The 21,194-nt window shown below is 31.1% G+C and overlaps 1 protein-coding gene across 1 annotated transcript; it reads right to left on the bottom strand.

Moving 5' to 3' along the window:
• Positions 1-1,154: 1,154 nt before the first annotated feature.
• Positions 1,155-6,251, bottom strand: LOC132745439 (C-type lectin domain family 3 member A-like). The gene is made up of 5 exons (XM_060734354.1): positions 5,904-6,251; positions 3,700-3,788; positions 2,730-2,820; positions 2,072-2,282; positions 1,155-1,273 (listed from the first exon to the last, which is right to left on the bottom strand). The coding sequence occupies exons 1-5, from the start codon at positions 6,232-6,234 to the stop codon at positions 1,255-1,257; spliced, it is 741 nt and encodes a 246-aa protein (XP_060590337.1). The 5' UTR covers positions 6,235-6,251; the 3' UTR covers positions 1,155-1,254.
• Positions 6,252-21,194: the final 14,943 nt, after the last annotated feature.

Genomic DNA, 21,194 nt, shown 5'->3' with positions numbered 1-21,194 from the left:
CTAAAACTATAAGAGATACCAACATGAAACCTTGTAGGTAGATATATATCATTGGATATAACTGCAATGCTTAAAGAACCTAAACAAAGCCTTGTCTAATTTTGGAGTTATTGCCCTTTGTTCAGTTTTACACTTTGAATTGTACCTGGGACATAACTCTGAAACTATAAACGATATCATCAGGAAACTTTAAAGACAGATAGATCTCATTGAATAGAAGTGCAGTGCAAAATAACATTACTCCGCTTTGCGTAATTTTGGAGTTTTTGCCCTTTGTTCATTTTTTTATACTTTCCTGTGTCAAAAACCTTCTCGGGGAGCATAACACGGTTCAACCGGTTCTTGTTTTCTATAAGGAGGGTTGGGTCTCTCTTTTGCTGAATTATTTATGTGTTACTTTAACTTTCACTTTTAAGAAAAGTATTCTCAAATCTTTAGCAACAACCAACCTTCTCCACCTTGTCCCGCCCCCTCCTTGATAGTTAACGAACGAAAGAAGTAAAACAACTATATGATAAAGTGCTACCCATCAGCTTATTATTACCTTATGATTAAGGTAATTGTTTTTAACTGAGATGAGGAAGAATGCTGTGACCTTTCCTTGTAAAAAGCCTTTATTTTTGATTTCATAAAACAGATTTCAAATGGTTACTGTCATATAGCTTGGCGGTCATCTTTTTTAGCTTGGCGGCCATCTTTTTGCTTCTTTTACGTTAAGGCAATCAGTACTGTTAGAGTGATTCAGCATTTTGTATGGAATGCAAAATACATTTACCACTTTGTGTACAATTTATTACCTTTCTGACTTTCATTTGTATGGGTGATAAGTATTTCACATGTTCATATTCTAAATATATTATTACAACATCATGAAGCACATACTCGCCCTTTCAAACAGAACGAAAGTTTTATATATAGCTGAGGCATTTTATGACCTTAACAGTACTCTGTATAAATAAGTTTTGGTAGTCATTCAATAGTAATAAACCCGTCAATTCGAAAAGAAATATTAACCAATTAAATTAACAATATACTACATGATTTGCATGAAAGCGCTCACAAAAACAAAATGAAGGTCTTTGTGATGGTTTGTATTTAAACACTGTAGAAGACAGTTATCTCGCTTTAACATTATAGCAAAAACAAACTAGTCATTCTGAATCACATTTTTATTATCGAAAACAGACTTAATCATTTGATAGAAATAAATTAATGTCTGGTTAAATAAGTGCCGGCTTGGTAGAAGCAAAGATATTATTCACTTGAGTTGAGTCTGTAAAATATATAAAAATACAAGTATAATACATGTATATAAAAAACAAATGTTTTTACTAAAATAATCACACACTTAAAAAAACTGATTTTACCTATACTCTTTTTCAAAATATATCAATTTTGTGTTTATTTGTAGGCCCATATAGAAAAGGACAATTAAAGAATTAAAACATGTTACATCTTAGTATAACCAAATGAAATACATGTATTTATTTCACACTTTATGAAGAATAACCAATGAACTTGCATTGTCTGAATCACGTGATGTTCCAATATAAATCATAATCGAATCTAAAATTTTCAATAAAGCCTCATTTCTATTTCTAGAGTCCAATGCATCCTTATCAAATGCATATCACATCAAATATAGCCTCGTTTTAATTTCAAGAGTCCGTTGCATCTACATCATATGCATATCGTACTCCATCTAGCCTCATTTTCAGGGTCAAAAATTATATCTGTTCCTTACAGTACTTTAAGAAACAAATTTCTGTTAAAATGTTAAAAAATGTAAAAACGAGGTCATTATACAATATTGACAACAATTGTTATTCTATTGAACTCATACACATCAGCAAAACCTATATCAGACTCGGCTGGCCTCTCGTCTAATAAAGAATTGACTCTTATGTACTCCTCCAGTAGATTTCTGGTTTAAACTTAACAATGTACAAATAGGCTAACCTCATAGTATTGTAGACTGATACAGATAAGATGCTTTACAATAATGCGCTCTTGCGACTTTGGATATTAGTAAAATAATAATAATAAAAACTAATAATATAAATTATCTTACTTCATTTCACAGAGGGGTCGAAATGTGTTGGTGCATGGTTCGTCGACCCAATGATGTTGAAAACTCTCCCAGAACGCGGCACAGTTGGACACTCTTCCATTGTTGGGTTGGTGCCTCCCCCAATCAAAGAAAGTGACCTCTTTCAAAGACGGATAGTGCCTCCAGTCACCTTCTTGTTCTACGTCAGTCAAACCGATCCAGTGATTCGGTGCTTAAAAAGAATGCAACATTATTAACTCATGCAAGTGTTAGTTTTCAAGAAGGTAATTATAATCAATATAATAAGTAAACAATTGCTAACCGGACACTTTACATAATAATTTTCTATTGCTCATCGGAAATTCACCTAAATAAGTTTCTACTGCTCACCGGACATAAAATTTTGCATAAATGAATTTCTATTACTAACCGGACATTAAAATAAATAAGATTCTATTGCTCACCGGACATTTTCCATAAATAACTTTCTCTCATAGTTTTATTTCCCAGTGCCGGGATGCCTTTATATTTTGTGTCTGTTACGGGTTTAAAATGCTTTATGTATAAGTGTCTATTAATAAAAAAAATAACCTGCACAAGTTTAATAGACATTAGCTAAAAACACTTCTATAACATAATGTATTTATGTTTTAAGTGCATAAGAAATTGATGTTTTTACCTTTCAATTCTTTCAGAAAATTTCGGAGAAAGATATTCTCAACATAACTCTCTATATTCACAAGACCGGCGTCAAACTGTTTGCAATACCTCTAATAGAATTAAATAAATTATACTTAAGGTAACCAGATTTTGATATATATCAGACTTTATTTTATCAGGTTTCATTGTATCAGATTGAAATATATGAGACTCAAGTTTACACCTTATAAAATATAACTAATTTCCAGCGTTTGCTCCATGTGATGGGCCAATAAAAGTCATTGTTGATCCATATCATATCCATTTAGCCTTATTTCACCTCCAGTGTCCAAAACATCCATATCAAAGCCATATTGTACTCAATCAAGCCTAGATTTTATTTTTCGAGTCCAAATGCATAATATCAAATCCGCGTTATACTCGATGTAATATTGCATTATACAAAAAAAATATATAATACTGCATCATATAATACTTAAATATCTTAGATTTGTTATATAATCTGTACTTGTAATATGACTTACTGTATAATATTAAAGGAGCTCCACTGGGGTGAAAAAGCATAAATAACATAAAATTTGAAATTCATACATAGATCAAGATGGGAAAAATCTGTAAAGGATTATAAAGAAATACTTTCAGAACTTCACTGAGCAAGTGCGATTATAAGTCCAATGTGAGCAAAAAGCGTTGCAACTCTTCATTTTGGGTCATTTCGAGCACCTAAAATGCTTATTTTGAAAATTCTGGTCAAAGGAATGGTCTCAAACTTTGCACACAAGTCATTTGTCATAACCTGTATCAAATGGTACACAAATCACACAAGTACATGTATATTTCCAGTCCTGTTATGTCAAAATACATCAGTGAAGTCCCTTGAAAAGAAAAATAAATTGCTCAAGGTAACCGTTTATACAATTTATAAAACATTTACTGTATTAAAACTTTGCAACAATTTAGTTTAAGATCATAAAGCAAGCGGAACAAACCTGAGCCTCGTAGAACTGTACATCATCTTTTCCATATGTGTAGCATGAATTCTGAAAGAAGATCCAGCCATCTAGACATGTTTTAGGTCCTGAATAAGATTGAGATAATAGCACAGGTATTATATCAAATTACGGAAAATCAAATTTGTATTAATGTCTTGTTAGACATTATTTATAATAAATCTTATAGTATCCCTTTTCTTAATTTGATCAAAGAGTCGGCCGCTATTAATGTACAAGAAAAATGCGTACACTGCTTTAAATATTTCAAAAAGATACAAGCTACAGATATTTAACAACTTGCCTACTCATATTTTGTATTCAAGATGGGTTTAGTTGCTTTGATTTATCAGAACTATACGCGAGATGTAATCAAGGACAATATTACTTAATCGGGAAGAAATTTTAGCGAGAAATTTTCTATTTTGCTTTTTTATTTGTAATACAAATAATCAATTTTTAAGTGGATTGAATTGGTACAAAATTTAAATATGTTTCCACTCTTGCTTTAAATAAACCGTAATTTTCGTGTTCATTTGTAAATATTTGTATGCGATACAAAATCCTATATTTTCTTTTTCTTTTTTTTAGGTTTTGACTCGAATTTCTGCCAGACTAGTAAAGCATTAATTTTAACTGCGTAATAATATAACTAAAATATATCGGATTAATTTCAAAGAGTAAAATTGAGGAAAAATTGTCAAAAACAATTATGCTCTAATATAAAAATAATGCACTTCTAAAATTATCAATTTTAACCTAAGTGATCGCGTATCAATAAATTTTAAGGTGTGGTTTTGATGCTATAGATTATTGTTACACTTATACAGTTAATCTGTTGTGTTCGTTTTATGGTCATACAGATCGTTTTAAAAGCGATATTTTCCTTGTTCCTTGATTATATCTCATGTTTAGGTATGTTGAAATAAAGAAAAAATTGAAACAAAACATGTTGTTTTAAACATCTTGATTAGAATAGAGATATCTGGCTATGTTTTGTTTTTCTAATGGTAAATACGTTTTAAAGCAATATTTCCCTTGATTATATCTCATGTCATCCTCGGTAACCCAGGCGTTTTACAGTATACATGTATTAAATGTAGTATATTCGGAATGTGTACCGTGGTTTTCGACGATGATCTATGTCTAGAATATTGAAAAGAAAAGAAAAAGAAAAAAAGTTAACCATCTTGATTACAATAGAGGTATCTGGCTATATTTTGTTTTCCTAATGGTAAATAACTTTTTTTGAAATTATTTAATAAAAGCACGTCTTCACGTCAGACTTCATGCAAATAGGACACTTTGGCCCAAGGAGATGTAATCGGCGTATACTCAAAATAAGCTAAGGTACGCCCCTGACTTTATAAAGAATCTTAACGCTTAAACGCAATGAAAACCCAAAAGATAACAAATACGATAGTTTAAAAAACTTAGAGTAACAATAAAATGAAGAAAAAACATAACTCCTATAGAAAGCCCAACACAGAAAAATTTAAAATATTGCAAGCTCGGTTTGATTGAGATTGTTCATTTGTTTGGAACTGTTAATTGCAGGTTACCGTCTAAGCCCCCCTAGCACCGGTTGAAACACCATTCGTTACAATACAAAATCCCCACTTTAAACATTAAAAAATGATATTCTATATATGCACATAATGTCAATGTTAAAAATCATTGCTTTTATCCTTATTTTAAATAGCCTCACAATAATTCACAATCAATACATTTTATTTAATTGCATCCGGCAGTATGTATTTTTCAGGAAAGTGAATTGAAAAAAAGCTATTTCTTCAACATTCAGAAGGAAAATCCTAATGAATCAACGTCTCTATATGTTAAATTTTTTGAAGCGGGCAATTTAACATATTTTTACATAAAAGTGCGGCTTTTACGTCATTAATCAATGCGAATTCTCATTTTAAAATGATTTGTGTTTCTTTTTTTCTTTTTTTTTAATCTTCTAATTTACATAAAAAATAGATTTTCAACGTATATATATTTATGTTACAAAGAAATTCGTTGATTTTTTTATTACTAAGTCAACTCGAACATTTCATTATTGAATAATTCAATTTGGTTAAAACTATGCATAAGTGATTAATAAATAAATAAAAATAAATAAATAAATTAATACATAAATGAAAAATAAATAAAAATAAATAAATACATAAAAACTAACTAAATAAATAAAACCAACATACCGTGTGCAAGTCGGCTTGTGTTGTACAGGTCATCAAAGGCCTTCATTTTTGCTGCAAGATTTTCCATGAACTTGTCGGTTTTCCCTTCTAGCTCTTCTATTTGATTTTCGACTGATTTTACGGACGTATCCACAGCAATTTGCGCGACCTTTACGTTCTTTTGCATTTCTTTAAATTCAAATTCCATTCTCAACACTTTCTCGAGTATTTTCTCCTGGAAGTCATAAGGCGAGCATGACTTCTCTTCGGAGAAGCAAACGTTCACAAATATACAGAGGAGAAGCACAAAAGCTTGTACTCTAAGCTGCATGATTACAACTACACTAATCATCTTTACATTCTCTTCTTCCCTTTTTATACATACACAGACGTAAACTTATAGGCATTTTGATATACATTATTAGATTATACCATCTGTACTTTCATGTTAAATGTTTACAGAGATCTTAAATATTTAGCTTGGTTAACATTACACAACTAACACAACCTGACGCTGTCTTAATTAGAGAAATCATTATAAAACATACCCAGGATGCCTTTTACAATGATGAATTTAATATAGGATTAACAGTTTCGTGTGAATTTTCTGCTGAGCCATGAGATAGTTTTTGCATACATGTATTTGACTTTAACTTGCGCCACTATATTAAAGATCCCGTGTGTTCTAATTAAGAATGTAACAACACTTAAGTGAAATTTTATGTACGTTTATAATCATTCTTCTAAAAAAATTTCCAAACATCCAAGAATTTGTTAAATATGTACTGCAGATGTTTAGACGCATTATAAGTAATCATTAAAATATACAAATTTATGCATTCATTTCTAATTGAAAATTTTTGGCCAATTCTTTTAAAGAAAATAAATTTCTAATAACCTCCCTTTATTTACATGGAATGTAAATTCGGTAACATCTTTACAAATAATGCTTATTGGAACTGACACTACTGATAAATCTTCATTTTAGCATCATATATATGATTTAGAGCCATAAAAACTCAGTGACGGGATCTTTAAATTGTTCTATGACCTTATGAACATTTAGTTGTTGTTCACATATTACGAAAAGGAATTGTTCCCCCTTGTTTTGTGTTCTCTTTTTGTTGTTTGTTTTACAAAAAGACATTTTTGTAATCATGTTAATAAACAGTTATACTCAGTCCCTATTGTATCATGGGTTCCATGATATCGCGGTATTTACATTTTCCGTGACTGCAATCGAAAGCAACAGATGTTGATGATACTTTTCTTAAAACATTGACACTAAGTCGCATGACATCTGCCAATAAATATAATTTTATGAATAATTAATATACTCCTTGTAGGAAAACAAATTTTATAAAATTTCCATATTTGACTAGTATTTCCCTTAATTGTTGACACAGAGTCAATAGACGTATGTTCTGGCATATTCACTGTTCATATAGCTTGAATTTTATAGACCTTGGAAGATATTCATAACTTAATTTTAAGATTTTGACACATCTATTCTTCCAAACTTGCATTTTTTGGGGGATACCGCAGTATCCTCCTCTGAAATCAATCAATTTGTAAGACACTTTAAATAGTTTAAAAATGACATTTTAATAAAAAGTCTTTGACAAACAGTTTTGGAAAAATGTCACTTAATAAATAGAAGAAAAATCTCATTCATGTTTGTAACAATGTACGCGAAATTTGTTAAATTGACAGTTGTTATTTAAGAAATAACATCGGCCTGAGAGGTGTATATCGGCTATTTAACACCGGTTTGGAGTTTTGATGCGAAGGAATTGACAACGAAGGCCGTAGCCCTGAGTGGTTTATTTTTCGCATCAAAACGACAAAACCGGTGTTAAATAGCCGATATACACCTCTCAGACCGATGTTATTTCGATTCTATCACGATAAAATAAGGAAGATCACTAATGTTATTTTTTCAAGCAGAAATAACTTCCGGTGCCGATTTTCGTATAACGCTGTTCGATTTTCGCACCCTACTGTTGCAAAGATATATAAATTATTAAACAAAATAAATAATAAGAAAAAAGAAACAACGTTATTCTATCAAGTTTTCAACAATAAAAACTTACGTCTTATTGTGTTTACATCAGTACCTCATTTATCATTCTTGTATGTATGAAATAACGTCAGCTAGTTTATGAATGGGTTGTTTACTTACGATGACGCCATTACGCTTCTTACGAATTGGCGCCGTTTTGTCAAAATATTTATTAACTGATATGGATCAAATATGTGTCGTTAGTGTATGTGAGATATTATTTCGGTATTGTATGAAAAGAAAACATTATTGAACTGAAAATATAAATAAAAATGCTTTTTATTGTTGCTTTAAAAGGCTTTGTAAACTATATAATCGAGGGTGAAAACATAAAAGCTGCATGTACAAGTAGTCCCTAACCAGTGTTTACTGACAGTTTAACACCGGTTTTTTACCTTCTTTGTCTATAGTGACTTAATCACGTGGAGTGATAGAATTATCTTTTACTGTTATTTACTTATTACAAATTATTATAAACTAGTTCTTTGGTTTTGCAGTCATGAATTTAATTATACTGAACTTGAGTTTGGTGTTGTTTGTGTTTTGTAATCGGCTTTGACTTTCTTTGAAGTAATTGTGCTTTAACTATAATAGCCATGACTATAATTGTGATATATTTTATTAACGACTGCCAATAGGTTCATATGGGTCGTAGATAATAAAAACAGACGCATCATTAGTCTTGCATACCGGACAGGACTTTCCACTTTCTTTTAACACCGGTGCTAAAAAGCACACCGTGTAAAACATGTCGCGTGCTTTAAATGACGACATTCCTACGTGCCTTTTGCGAATGAATTACTTGCTTATCACCGTTATGAATGAAGTTATAAATTCATACACTGCTAAAAGTTGCTAAATGAAAATATAAATGTTTGGTCATTTCTTGAAACATATGGTTTATGTGTATTAAACAAGAAAAATAATTAACACTGGCTGTCGTTATAGACTGTACTATAGCTCTTCGGTCACAGCTTAACAAAGACTCAACCGCCCCGCCCTGCTTGATATTCCGTTCGATACCGGCAGCCGTTGTAGGATTCTTATTTTGTAAGACTAGTAAGTTTATGCAAACACATGTTCATTAAGTAACAACGTTAATAGTAATTTTACTTGAGAAATAATGCATCTAAAACAGTGCTTTTATCGCTCAATAAAATCACTGTTTGGAATTCGGATGCTTAATAATGTCAATGTAACTTTTTAGGAGACGTAGCTTGTAATACTTCATGTGCGGACACATGGGTGGCTGACAGAGGATCTTGTTATCTTTTTAATCCAGATAGAGCTTCTAACTACGCAGATGCACGGGTAAGAAACCATAATCATTTTTAACATACATTAGAATTAGAATTTATCGGTTTTTTAATATTATTTGATTCTGGCACATAAGGGTTTTTATTTAGATTTTCTATATTTTCCAAAGTTCGCTCGCTTACCTCAGAATTAAGTGTATTGGATTAATAATTCAGGGGTCGCTGGGTTGAACCACGGGCGAAGCAAAATTTTCTATGACAATATTAACATTGAGTCTAATGGTCTTTTTTGTCTCTCATCGCTTATTTAGAAATCATATAAAATTAGTAGTGGGTTATTTGTGGAGAAATGTGAAAATACTGGGTTGATCGTGTACTTCTATAGTGGTACTAACATATCTAACAAGAGAATTGAGAAACCACTCTTTAGCGAACAAGTAGGTTTAATTATTTTTTTTACAATTTTGCAGTATTTGTGCGTTGTGTTAAGGGATTTTGTTGTTTTTGTTGTTGTTTTTTTTTCTCTATTTTATCCAGCCACTCACGTAACCACATCAAACTGTTTACTTCTGAAATTGAAACCTGTAGAACTGTGATAACAGTCCTAGCGATTATAAAATGTCCTCTTACTAAAATGTCATATTATTTCACAAAGCAATTTTGAGCCAACACAATGGGCATCTTGTCGTAATTGATGACGCACATGAAAACAATGTCCTCAAGGATTTTCTCAGGAGACTGAAACGTATGAATAATTATATGATTATGTAAACGAAATCTTAACAGTTTTTTTTTTGTATTCAATGATTTATAAAAGCAGCGTGTGTTCCTTCATAGTTAATTTGTGTGTTAACGATCATTTTAGTATTTTTATAGTATGTATGTCTTCGATAAGTTGATACATATTTATAAATAAACGATCATTCATTTTACCTGTGTTATTCATTTTATATGTATTTTTGTGTGAACATGTCGGTGTTTGTTACCAGTTAGTCGATATTTAATACCAGTTACAAGTATGAATAAGGTTTCACAATGATAAATTTTATCAAATAATGGTCTACATTTATAAAAAGTACTTTTAATCTTTGACGTGTTGATTTTTTGCATCGATGTGTAAAAATCTTCCTGTTCGGCTAAATTGTTAACAATATTAAAAAAAGATCAACACTTATGGGCGGCACATTTTGAACGCATCCCCCAACAAAAAACATGAATACAGAACCACCGGCATGGAGCCTAGAAAGACACTTAAGACATTTTAAAAGTGGCAATGAAATACTTGTGTTGGTTAATAAACATAACTTTCCCTTGATTTGTCACACTGATTAATGCATTAAGGTTGCAAATTGATTCAGAAGTATTTGTATATTTTACATTTAGCGATGGGCTGGTGGATTGGCCTCACCGATGAACTTGTGGAAGGGGAATGGATATTGTACCCTACAAAACGGAGACCTGAATATGAAGACTGGGTGCCTGGGGAGCCAAACAGTAACGGAGGAACGCTGGATGAAGATTGCGCATCTATGTACCTAGATAGACTGCAAGTTAACTTCCGGTGGGTAGACGTTAGCTGCTTGCAGATACATGCAACCATCTGTGAGAGGTAAACAAACCAATTTCAGCAACCTTAATATTGATTGTTCCTGTTCTTTTGTTTCATTTCACATTTGATTTTGTCGATGGCAGATTTTATGACACTAAAGAAAGTATGTTTAATGAGGAACAAACGTAATTCCTTACGAAGAAAAGTGTGTGACCTTAAGCTTAGTATATTTAGAGTTGTTGTTGTTTTTTGCTTTTTGTTATAAATATTATCAACATAAATAATTAGTTTGATTTGTTTTATTATCAACGTACCATAGAGGCACTTGTCATAATAATACAACTTCAATTGAATACAAAAGTATTGATGGTTTAAAATATTGCATCGGTACAAACCATGTTGAGCTCAATGACTTTATTTTATTTCAAAAGATATTTCAAAAATAAAAAATGCTTATTAAAGTCAAAATTTGGACCTACCGACTGTTCATAATTAAATAATATCTTCAAATAAACAATTATGCAAGGAACATTTTTACTTAAAAGGTTTTTGTCCGCCAATCTGACCAACGGCTCGTCACCTAAAGCAGCATGGCTACCACGTTCGGTTCCCCTTCATGATATACATCAAAGTTATAATTATGTTTTGTCATCATTTGTGCTCTTGAAAGTTGATATCAAACATTAACTAAGGGTGATATAAATGACATAGTGCAGCGCGTTAATACCACGTGATATTTGACGTCATTTTTTGTTTTTTTTGTTACATGTAAAATTTTCAATTCGAAGAAAAACTAGAAAATACCTAGTTATTCCTATATCTAATTACAAAATAGTTGCATGTATATAAAGACATGAACTCTCCGGTCCTTAAATGTATTTCCGAATGTTTGGTCAGGTATGATATACATGTTTTTCCTAACAGTTGGGGGAAATTATCAGATTTTTCCGCGATTGCATATATCAAACAAATTTGAGAATTTTATAGTGTTCCTTCTATATATCTGACTAAATAACACAAAGTCGACGAGAAGGGAGATTTCCGCGCTTTGTTCCTTAAATCATCTGATTAAGTAAATATTTAAAGTAATTCCCCCATCGATACAAAAATATACATTGTATAATGGCAATCTTTCAGATTACTAATACTTATGTTAATTATACTAAGTGAAATCTGAATATATATACATGTAATATGAAACGATGCATACTCGGTTTGATTCAATATATACAATACTCAAAGTATTAATAATTGCTACACAGTCTCTTTGTATCCATAAAATAGCTGTTTTGACTTCACATTTGTATTTCATGCACAAAAATTAACATAAAATGGACTCCTTTTCATTAATAATTCTTTTAATTTCAATTCTTTCAATTCTTTATTAAGATGATTCAGGCCACCAGCCCATACCTCGTAATAAATACAAAATATACATGTATTTACCTATTATAACACATAATCACAAATTCAGTGAAAATCTACAGTTATCAACATATAAACATATATATGTATGTAAGTAGTTTTATAAATACACGATTATAAAGAGTGACATTTTATTTTCCTATTCCTGTATCTTGACGACACGAAAAACAAGAAACAACAGGAACAAGGTTTCTTTATTTTTAACATGCCTTCAATGAGGGAGATTACCTTCAAGTATTAAATCTAGATAATATAGATTGTTGCTATAATTAATTGAAATTAATCGATATAATTATGTTAACACTGTAATAATGATAACCTCAGCTTTAGAGCATGATGAATTAACATAATTAAACATTGTATTATCTGTTCTTTTCTGGATGACATTAATACATGAACTTTTTTCCAAAGTTGGATTATTATCATATTTGTAATTAATATAGTTTTCCCTTAGATGACTGTAAGTTGGACAAAGTAAAATAAAATGAAATTCATTTTCAACCTGGTCTTCACAAATGAAACAAAATCATTGATTCCTATCAATACCTATTTGTCTTCCTTTTCCAATTATTAAAAGGCATGATGACCGAATACTTACTAAAGCATTTATAAACTTCTTGATGTCAACAATATAAAGGTAATTTTCATACTAAAACACTGATTTATAAGTAGTACAAGAAGTTAGTTTAGCATTTGAATGACATTCAGCATTCAATTTCTATATCCAATACTGTCGTAATACAACAACATATAGTAACATATTTGACATATCTATAGTCTTGCATAGAAAGAACTCTTAGCCAAATTTTAATGCATCGTATAATTCTTAAAACATGCATAGGGTATCTTCCATAGTCATCAACAATAACAGCATTGCGGGAACGCAGGGGTGCATTCATGTATCGCTTACATGCATACAACTGTATTTTTTCAATATTATACATATAATCAAGGCCGCAGATTTCAGATCCATACAAAAGAATGGGGAAAATTTAAGCATAAAACAACTTGAAAAATATTTTTTTTGACATAGGCATTCAATGATTAAATGATAATAATAAGGAGACAAAAACTCTCTTGGCGCTTTATTAGCATTGTACTCGGCCATCTTTTGCATTGAGAACTTACTACTAGAATATTATCCAACATAAGAAAATCCATTAACACATTGTAATTGGTTGTTATTATATGTTCATTTTTCATGACGAGATGACTAGCAACATTTTCTAAAGACCACATTTTTAGACACTCTATATTAACAGATAATTTTCAATTATTACAATATTTTAACAAAATATTTAATTGCTGTTGTAATCCCAGTAAAAGCAACATCATCAGCAAATAGTAAAAGTAAAAATTTGTACCGCATCTGGTGTCAGCTGTAATCCAGCATTACCTATGGTTGCTATAACATCATATAGTTCAGTTATAAACAGAGAAAAAGCATCGGGCTTAAATTATGCCCATTAGGACATTGAAAAATTTAGTATGTTAATAATCAAATCTGACACAAGTTTTGACAAAATTATAGATATATTTAATTGCCCTTAAAAGGTACCTTTAATGTCCTGATGATGTAACACTAAATGCAACTTAAATTTTTTGATGCTGTCAAAAGCTTTTTTTAAATTTAATAAAAGCCACATACAACTTTCAACGTTGGCATAAAAACCTATTTGCAATAGAATAGAGTATAAAACCATTATCTATAGTACAAAACCCAGAACAAAATCATGCTTCTGTCATATGCACTTGGAAAAAATACTTCAAATTGTTTAAAACACTAATATATATTTTACTACAAATTTCTAACAAAGCTATTCACCGATAATTATCAGGGTTGTTAGCTGGCCTTTTTATGGATATGAACAAGTACTGAAAGAGACCATTTTTCAGGAAACAAACCACTTTAAAATATCCTACCAAATAGTTTACGGCCGATATGGTAGTAATTAATCATTTGTTTGAAGAAAAAAAAATAGGCATGTATTAAATCTCCTGCTGTTGCGTTATTTCGTTTAATCTCATTTATAGTACTTTTAATCTCGTCATCTGTAATTTCACTATTAAACAATATGTTTTCTATTTCATTTTCTGCCCCATTGCAACAATTATGGTATGAAACACCATTTTCATTATAGCTAATTGATTCGTCAATTTTAGCGTTACTTTCATAAACAGTATTTGTATCAGAATGAAAAAACTAATTGGAAATGAACATACCATTGATTTAAAGATATTTGAGGCTTTGTTTATATTGTTTGTTTTTAATGTTAAATTTTCTTCCAGAATTGCTTTTGATTAACAAGCACCATTCGTGACATTTTATTATCTTATCTGCCCATTCTTTTTACAAAAAAATGATATTTTTATCATCAATATTTATGTCAGGACAGGCATCAGCGAGAACAGACTTCCTGTGAACACATCCGCGGATGTTTCGAAATTTCAAACGTTCACCATTTCATGTTCTGCTAAGCCGGTGCTAAGGGGCGTGGGTGGTAGTTTGCACTAGTCAGTACCGTCCATGAACAGGCTTAATCAAACTAAGCCTGCAATATTTTCAGTTGTGTTGTTCTGGACTTTCTTTAAAGTTTCTTATTGTTTTTATTTCTTAATCAAAGATTTAAAGGTGTCATCGTACTGTTCAATAAGACCAAATATTCTAATTGAATTCTGACGTTGGTCTGCTTCTTACTTATCGGCCTGATCTGTTAATTGATCACACATTTAACAATGTATTTATTTTCATGTCAATTGCGTCTATATCATCTACAACAATATCATGTGAGTATTCAAAATTGTACATTTTGTTGTCTAGTTCGTTCACTTTTTTGTTGTCATTTTTGACAATCCTCAACAGTATCTAATCTTTCTCTTATTGACATTTCATTTTTTACATTCACAATTCACAAACTGACAGAATTTCGTGTTTTACTTCATAAATTTATTTTGAGGTTTTAATGTTAGAAGCCACAATGGCACCAAGAATAAATTGAGTCTCTGCAGAGGGTCCTGGGTTAGGCTCAACATCCGATGATAAGATAGTAACTGTACGCTTAGATATATGTACAAACTTGTACTTGTGGTTCATCATAAAGCCATAGTGTTGGTACTTGTTCCTGTCTTAAAGCATATTGCTTAAATGGGCATGGAGCAAACGTCATGATTAATAGTATGATTTTCATATATATTTTGTCTATACAATAAGGTACATGCTAGGAACACTATTCCAGTGATGCGCAAAATACAACATATTTGCTGAACTTGTATAAGTGCAATGTACATATGATGTTGTAGGTAAATGTTTCACTACATGTTTGTGGCCGCCACAAACAATCCTTTACGTATTCGATAAAATGAAATATCTATACCAATGGCTTCTGACGTTTTTTTCAAGTAGTGTTAGAAATAAAACTATAGTTAAGCTCTTCCCCTGCTTGATAGAAACAGTTATAAACCATAATATACTAGTAGTTGACTTGAAGTTTTTATGACAGCTTAATCCCCTCCCGCGATGAACATGAATGTGTACTTCTTGTCCTTTTACAACCCTTGTTGTTGATCCATGAAACCTGAATGTTGAGCACTGCAGATTATGAAATGGTGGTAAGCATTTGTGCCAAGTAATTTTAAAACCTTTGAATTTTCAATAAGTTATAGAGTGGACGTGAAAAATAGATTTTTTTTCATTTGACCTTTGAGTGTGACCCTGACCTTGTTTTTGGCTTGATTATTGTGCTCTGCCAGTGGTGTCATAGTGGTGACCATTTCTGCCAAGCTTTCTTACAAATATTGCAGTGGTTTAAATTTTACGGACAGGCACAAAATGGAGACTTTCCAAGATTTGTCATGTTAGTGTGACCTTGACCTTGGGTGTAGCAATTTAATAATTGCGCTCTGCACATCGTCTCATAATGGAGATCACACATGCCAAGTATTTAAAAAAAATAGATTATCAGCGGTTTAAAGATATGTAGCGGACACGAAATGTAGACGTTTAAATACTTGACCATAAAGTGGGACCTCCTTGACCTTGGGGGTAACAATCCAATTATTGCGCTCTTCACATTGTTTCATAATGGTGATCACTTGTTCCAAGCTTTTTTTAATCAGAGGTTTAAAAGTTGTAGAGGGGGACAGAAAGTTAGACTTTTATACTTTTGACCTTTAAGAATGACCTTGACCTTTGGATAGCAACCAAATAATTACGCTCTGCACATGTTCTTATTATGGTGATCAATTGTCCCAAGTAATGTTTTTAAAATTTCAGCAGTTAAAAAGTTATGGAGCGGACACAAAATGTAGACTTTTTAACATTTGACCTTTAAGTGTGACCTTGACCTTTTTGGTAGCAACCCAATTATTGCTACAGACAGACCGACGGACTGATAGAGGAGGTTATTCTTATTATCCCCTATCCGCTACACAGAAGGGTATTAATAATGGTCAACAATCTAAATTGTGGCTGAAGGTATGAATATGCATTTCCTGTGTTAGTGATAAAGTCCAGGTTTCAATAACTGTACACTGAACAAAGTCCATATCTCTTTTATAATTAGAGTTTTTTTCTGAGCTTACTAAACACACCTTCTCACACCTTTACACAAGAAACTCTAAATAACTTGTATTATCATTCTTATGAACATTAAGAAAAATGTTTTCCAATTAAGTAATAGAACGTGCATCGGAACACGAGGCTATCGGATTCGTACAAGCGGATGTGGCCTTCAAGTTTAAATCGGATTGCCGAGTGTTTCGATGTTCTATGTAACAATTTCAATTTCATTTGAACGAATTGTTCCTAGTTAACATGTTTAAAAGAAATATAAAATGTTACATTTTAAACACATGTTTGGCAAGTTTTTTTTGCATATAGTGCCTTAATCGGCGGTGCGATCTCGGTAAATGTACCCGCTGCTCTATTATTATTATTGCAACTCATTCTGGCGTATATTTTTCTCTGCAACCTCAGCCATTACAAAAAAGAAACCTCTTTAATTTGTTAAAAAATTCGAAATCAAGGAAATTGATAATCGAGAAAAGTAAATCCAGCTTAGATACGTAACAATATACAAACATAAAGACGTTCCAGCTGCAAGCAAATAAGTACATATTTTGGGTTCTTGTAATTTTTGGGTTATAGTAAAGAAAGATAATTGAAACAGAATTGCTATGAAACTTTATTACAAGCTCGTTTCAGAAATATAATTATTTTATATATAAATGAAGCATATTAGAATGGAAGCTATCTTATGATCTCGTTCTCATTGCCAACAATGTAACATTCAGAAAATATGAAATAATTAAAGTGACATTATGCCCACACAAGGATTTATTACTATAGTGAACAGGTGAGAGTCGAAATACGTGTAAATTTTGTCATAATTCATGTTATTAACTTCGCATGAACAATAAATAAAAAGTTCTGTAACGTTCGATTTATAAAAAGAATGGTCAGTTTTTTAATATTTTAGGCAGAATTATATATTATCCTAAAAATTTTATTTTAGTGCATTGCCATATTTTTCTACATGATGCATATAATGGTCTCATTGGCCCCCCGTGCATTAAAATAGTATCTTCACAAAATCGACTTGCATGCATACATCATTTAGTATCATTCAGTGAATTACTGAATTCAAAATTTATAGGTTAGTAACATTTAAAGACATGAATGGGGCATGTCCAAGGTCAGAACTCTAAGCGCCTGAAACAGCGGATGGACCGTCATTAAGCCTAGAAAACATACATACGAACAAATTGTATCAGGTTCAGTTTAATAGTCAGTGTATCAGAATATTGTTGAATATACAGTGTTTCAAACTAGGGTATCAGAATATCGTTAAATATACAGTGTATCAGACTCAGGTATCAGACTATCGTTGAATATACAGTGTATCAGAGTCAGGTATCAGAATATCGTTGAATATGCAGTGTATCAGACTAAGGTATCAGAATATCGTTGAATATGCACTGTATCAGTCTCAGGTATCAGAATATCGTTGAATATGCACTGTATCAGTCTCAGGTATCAGAATATCGTTGAATATGCACTGTATCAGTCTCAGGTATCAGAATATCGTTGAATATGCACTGTATCAGTCTCAGGTATCAGAATGTCTATGAATATTCAGTGAATCAGGTTCCAAAAAATATTCAAAGGATCAGACTCCGGTGAATAGTCAGTGTATGTGTCTCTAGTGAATATTCATAGAGTTATCATTTACTTTGAGAATGAAAAAGATTACTTTAATTTGTTTCTTTTCAAGAAACAGTATCATATTCAGCAATAAATTAGAATTAATCATTAAAAGATGTGTAGAAGGCAATGTTACCAAAAAGTATTTAAAGTTAATATTTATTTCAAAGATGCATGGATGGTATACAGAGGTGCTCAAAAGAGGCATTTTTATCTCCTTTGCATATCGGCTGGAATTGTCGAGAGCACTGCAAATCTGCCCATTTGAAGCCTTCATACCTGTTGATGATACAACAGCCCTCGTTGTGGCTACTGTTCGGCTCGTTAGGTCCCCAATAAAGTATTTAAGTCTCGTCATGCTAATCTATATTGGGTAATACTTGTATGCCGGTAAGAAAGTAATAATTTTAAACTTACACGGAAAAGCAATGGATATGTGGATTTTTTTTTTATTTTGTAACGAAATGCAAATGGTTTCATCTTGTGAACAAGTATCAATGAAAAACACTTCGTATAATCTTCAGGTAGGTGTGTCATTACGAATTCAGTTTATCGCAATAAATGCTTCAAATTAATATTTTCATTTTTCTATGTAAATCTAATAAATTTGTTATTTGATACAAATTATTGCATCTGACTTCAGACTGGTGAATTTGATTTTATCAATTTTCTATAGCGCAACCTGATTATCTCTCAGAAATATAATGTTTAGAAATTTCGGACAGCACATATTTCGGATAGAACGTTTCAATATGATTATCAGCGTGTTTTAGTTGTATATATTTTCTTATCACTGAAAATTTTATTTATTATTATTATTATCTTTATAAAGCACAAACAGTCAAGCTATATAACCAATTTAAATTGTCATAAAATTTGATGAAAAATTTTACTACTGTAGATATTAAGACAGAGGACAGTGGTGAGATGAAAAACGTCAGTATCCGATGTAAATACACATGCATGACATGATGTAGCTGCTTTGGGAATGTTTCAAAATTGTCAATGTTTCAAAAAAAATCAAAGCTTTTAACTTCTGTCCATGTACATAAAAGTAAATGTAGTCATTGAAGAGCTATAAAGAACTATTCATCAATATTATTTAGATAATGTCTGTTTCGATTTCAGGCCAGACAAATTCAAATGACATGCATAGCATTAACTGCAATCTAGCCATTGCTGTTAGAGAATTTAAGTACACACTTATTTTGCAGATGGACCCTTATGATCAAGAACAGCAAATAGAAGAAACAAAAAAACAGTTTATAAGTTTGATAAACTGTTATTTTTACACAAATTATAGTCCTCTGCTTTGTAAATATATCACACTGATTTTCCAGTGGAAAAAAAAACTTCAGGAAAGCACTTGAAATTATTATTAGTTATTTGGACAATGTGACTTTACACTGTGAATGTCTACTGATACAATAATATGCATATTTCCTTTTACAAATGTAAAGACTTTGAAAATTTACATGAACAAATTATCATGGAGTTATAAATCTTATTCTAATTGAAAAATGGTCAGCTTGGTATCAAAGCTTTGAATGCAAATTTGTAAGCTTCTCAATGATTACACTAACAATATTATAAGTAGATGATATATAATATTTTTGCTATTTTCATCTTTACACCATAGTCATTTAATGTGATTCCATGAAAATCTTCATCTCTGGCGTGTTTTCTACTTTGGTATACTTAAAACTGCAATGAAATGTGGATATTTCACTCTGTTTCTATCATTGTGACATTAACAAGTTAACTAGATTATGGAATCATAGTGTCAAACACTATAAAATCATACTCTTTTACATTAAGATTTCTGTGCTGGATGTCATTCACATTCTTCAGAAAAGTACTTTTGACTATTCTTAGTGGCTGTTATAAGTGTCAGACCTGAATATATTTCACTGAATAAAACACTAGAAATGATATTTACATTACCTTTAATAAGCTGGTCATGATTGACAGAAAATTTCATATTTGAAGTAAATAAACATAAAAGATAAACAACAACACATAATATATAAAAGTCAAAAATATTTATCTTCTTCAATTTGAAACATGACTGTTTTTCATGTTTTATTTACTTATCAATTATCATGCAGTGAAATCCAAAAATTATTAAAATATTTTTTTATCTTTCCAATCTCAACTAAAAAGTAATCAATTATTTTACATGTATTTACCTTTGATGTATAGATATTTCAGGATCATAGGCAGTGCAAACATTAATGGTCCATAGTGAACATACTTGTCATATACCTCCCTAGCTGTCTACACATCTCAAATGGTTTATTCAAATATTATATTTTTTAATTCAATCATAATTTGCTAGGTACCATATTCACATGTATATATAATTGAAAAAGTTTTAGTGCCATGATACTATTCTCCATAGTTAGAAATTGATCTATACTATTAAACTTTGCATACATCTATGATCTATCCTTTCTGATTTAATTATCAAAACTCATACTTGGGACCTGGGATTTATTATACCAATATAAGTATTGAAATTTTGATAAAAATGGAAGGGAAGATATATCCGAATTACTGTGCAATGTCCGAATTTTGTATAACTGTAATATACACTAAAATTAAAGCGTTTCTTCATTGTTTATTTCAATAAGTAAAAGTGGTTTGAGTAAATTTCTCACATATGTAGTTTTAAAACAATACCAAAAGCTAAACAACTAGAATTCACTACCTTGACAAAACATCCGAAAAAATTGTCACTATCCGAAAATAAACTAGTTTTATAAAACTCAATAAATCCCTCGGTTTTTCGTCCGTCAGATAATTGACCTTCCTGCAT

Source organism: Ruditapes philippinarum, unplaced genomic scaffold, assembly GCF_026571515.1.
Source record: "Ruditapes philippinarum isolate M1 unplaced genomic scaffold, ASM2657151v2 ctg2043_1_1_1_1, whole genome shotgun sequence".
In the NCBI taxonomy this organism is placed as follows: Eukaryota; Metazoa; Mollusca; class Bivalvia; order Venerida; family Veneridae; genus Ruditapes; species Ruditapes philippinarum.
This window is presented reverse-complemented; position numbering and strand designations above follow the sequence as displayed.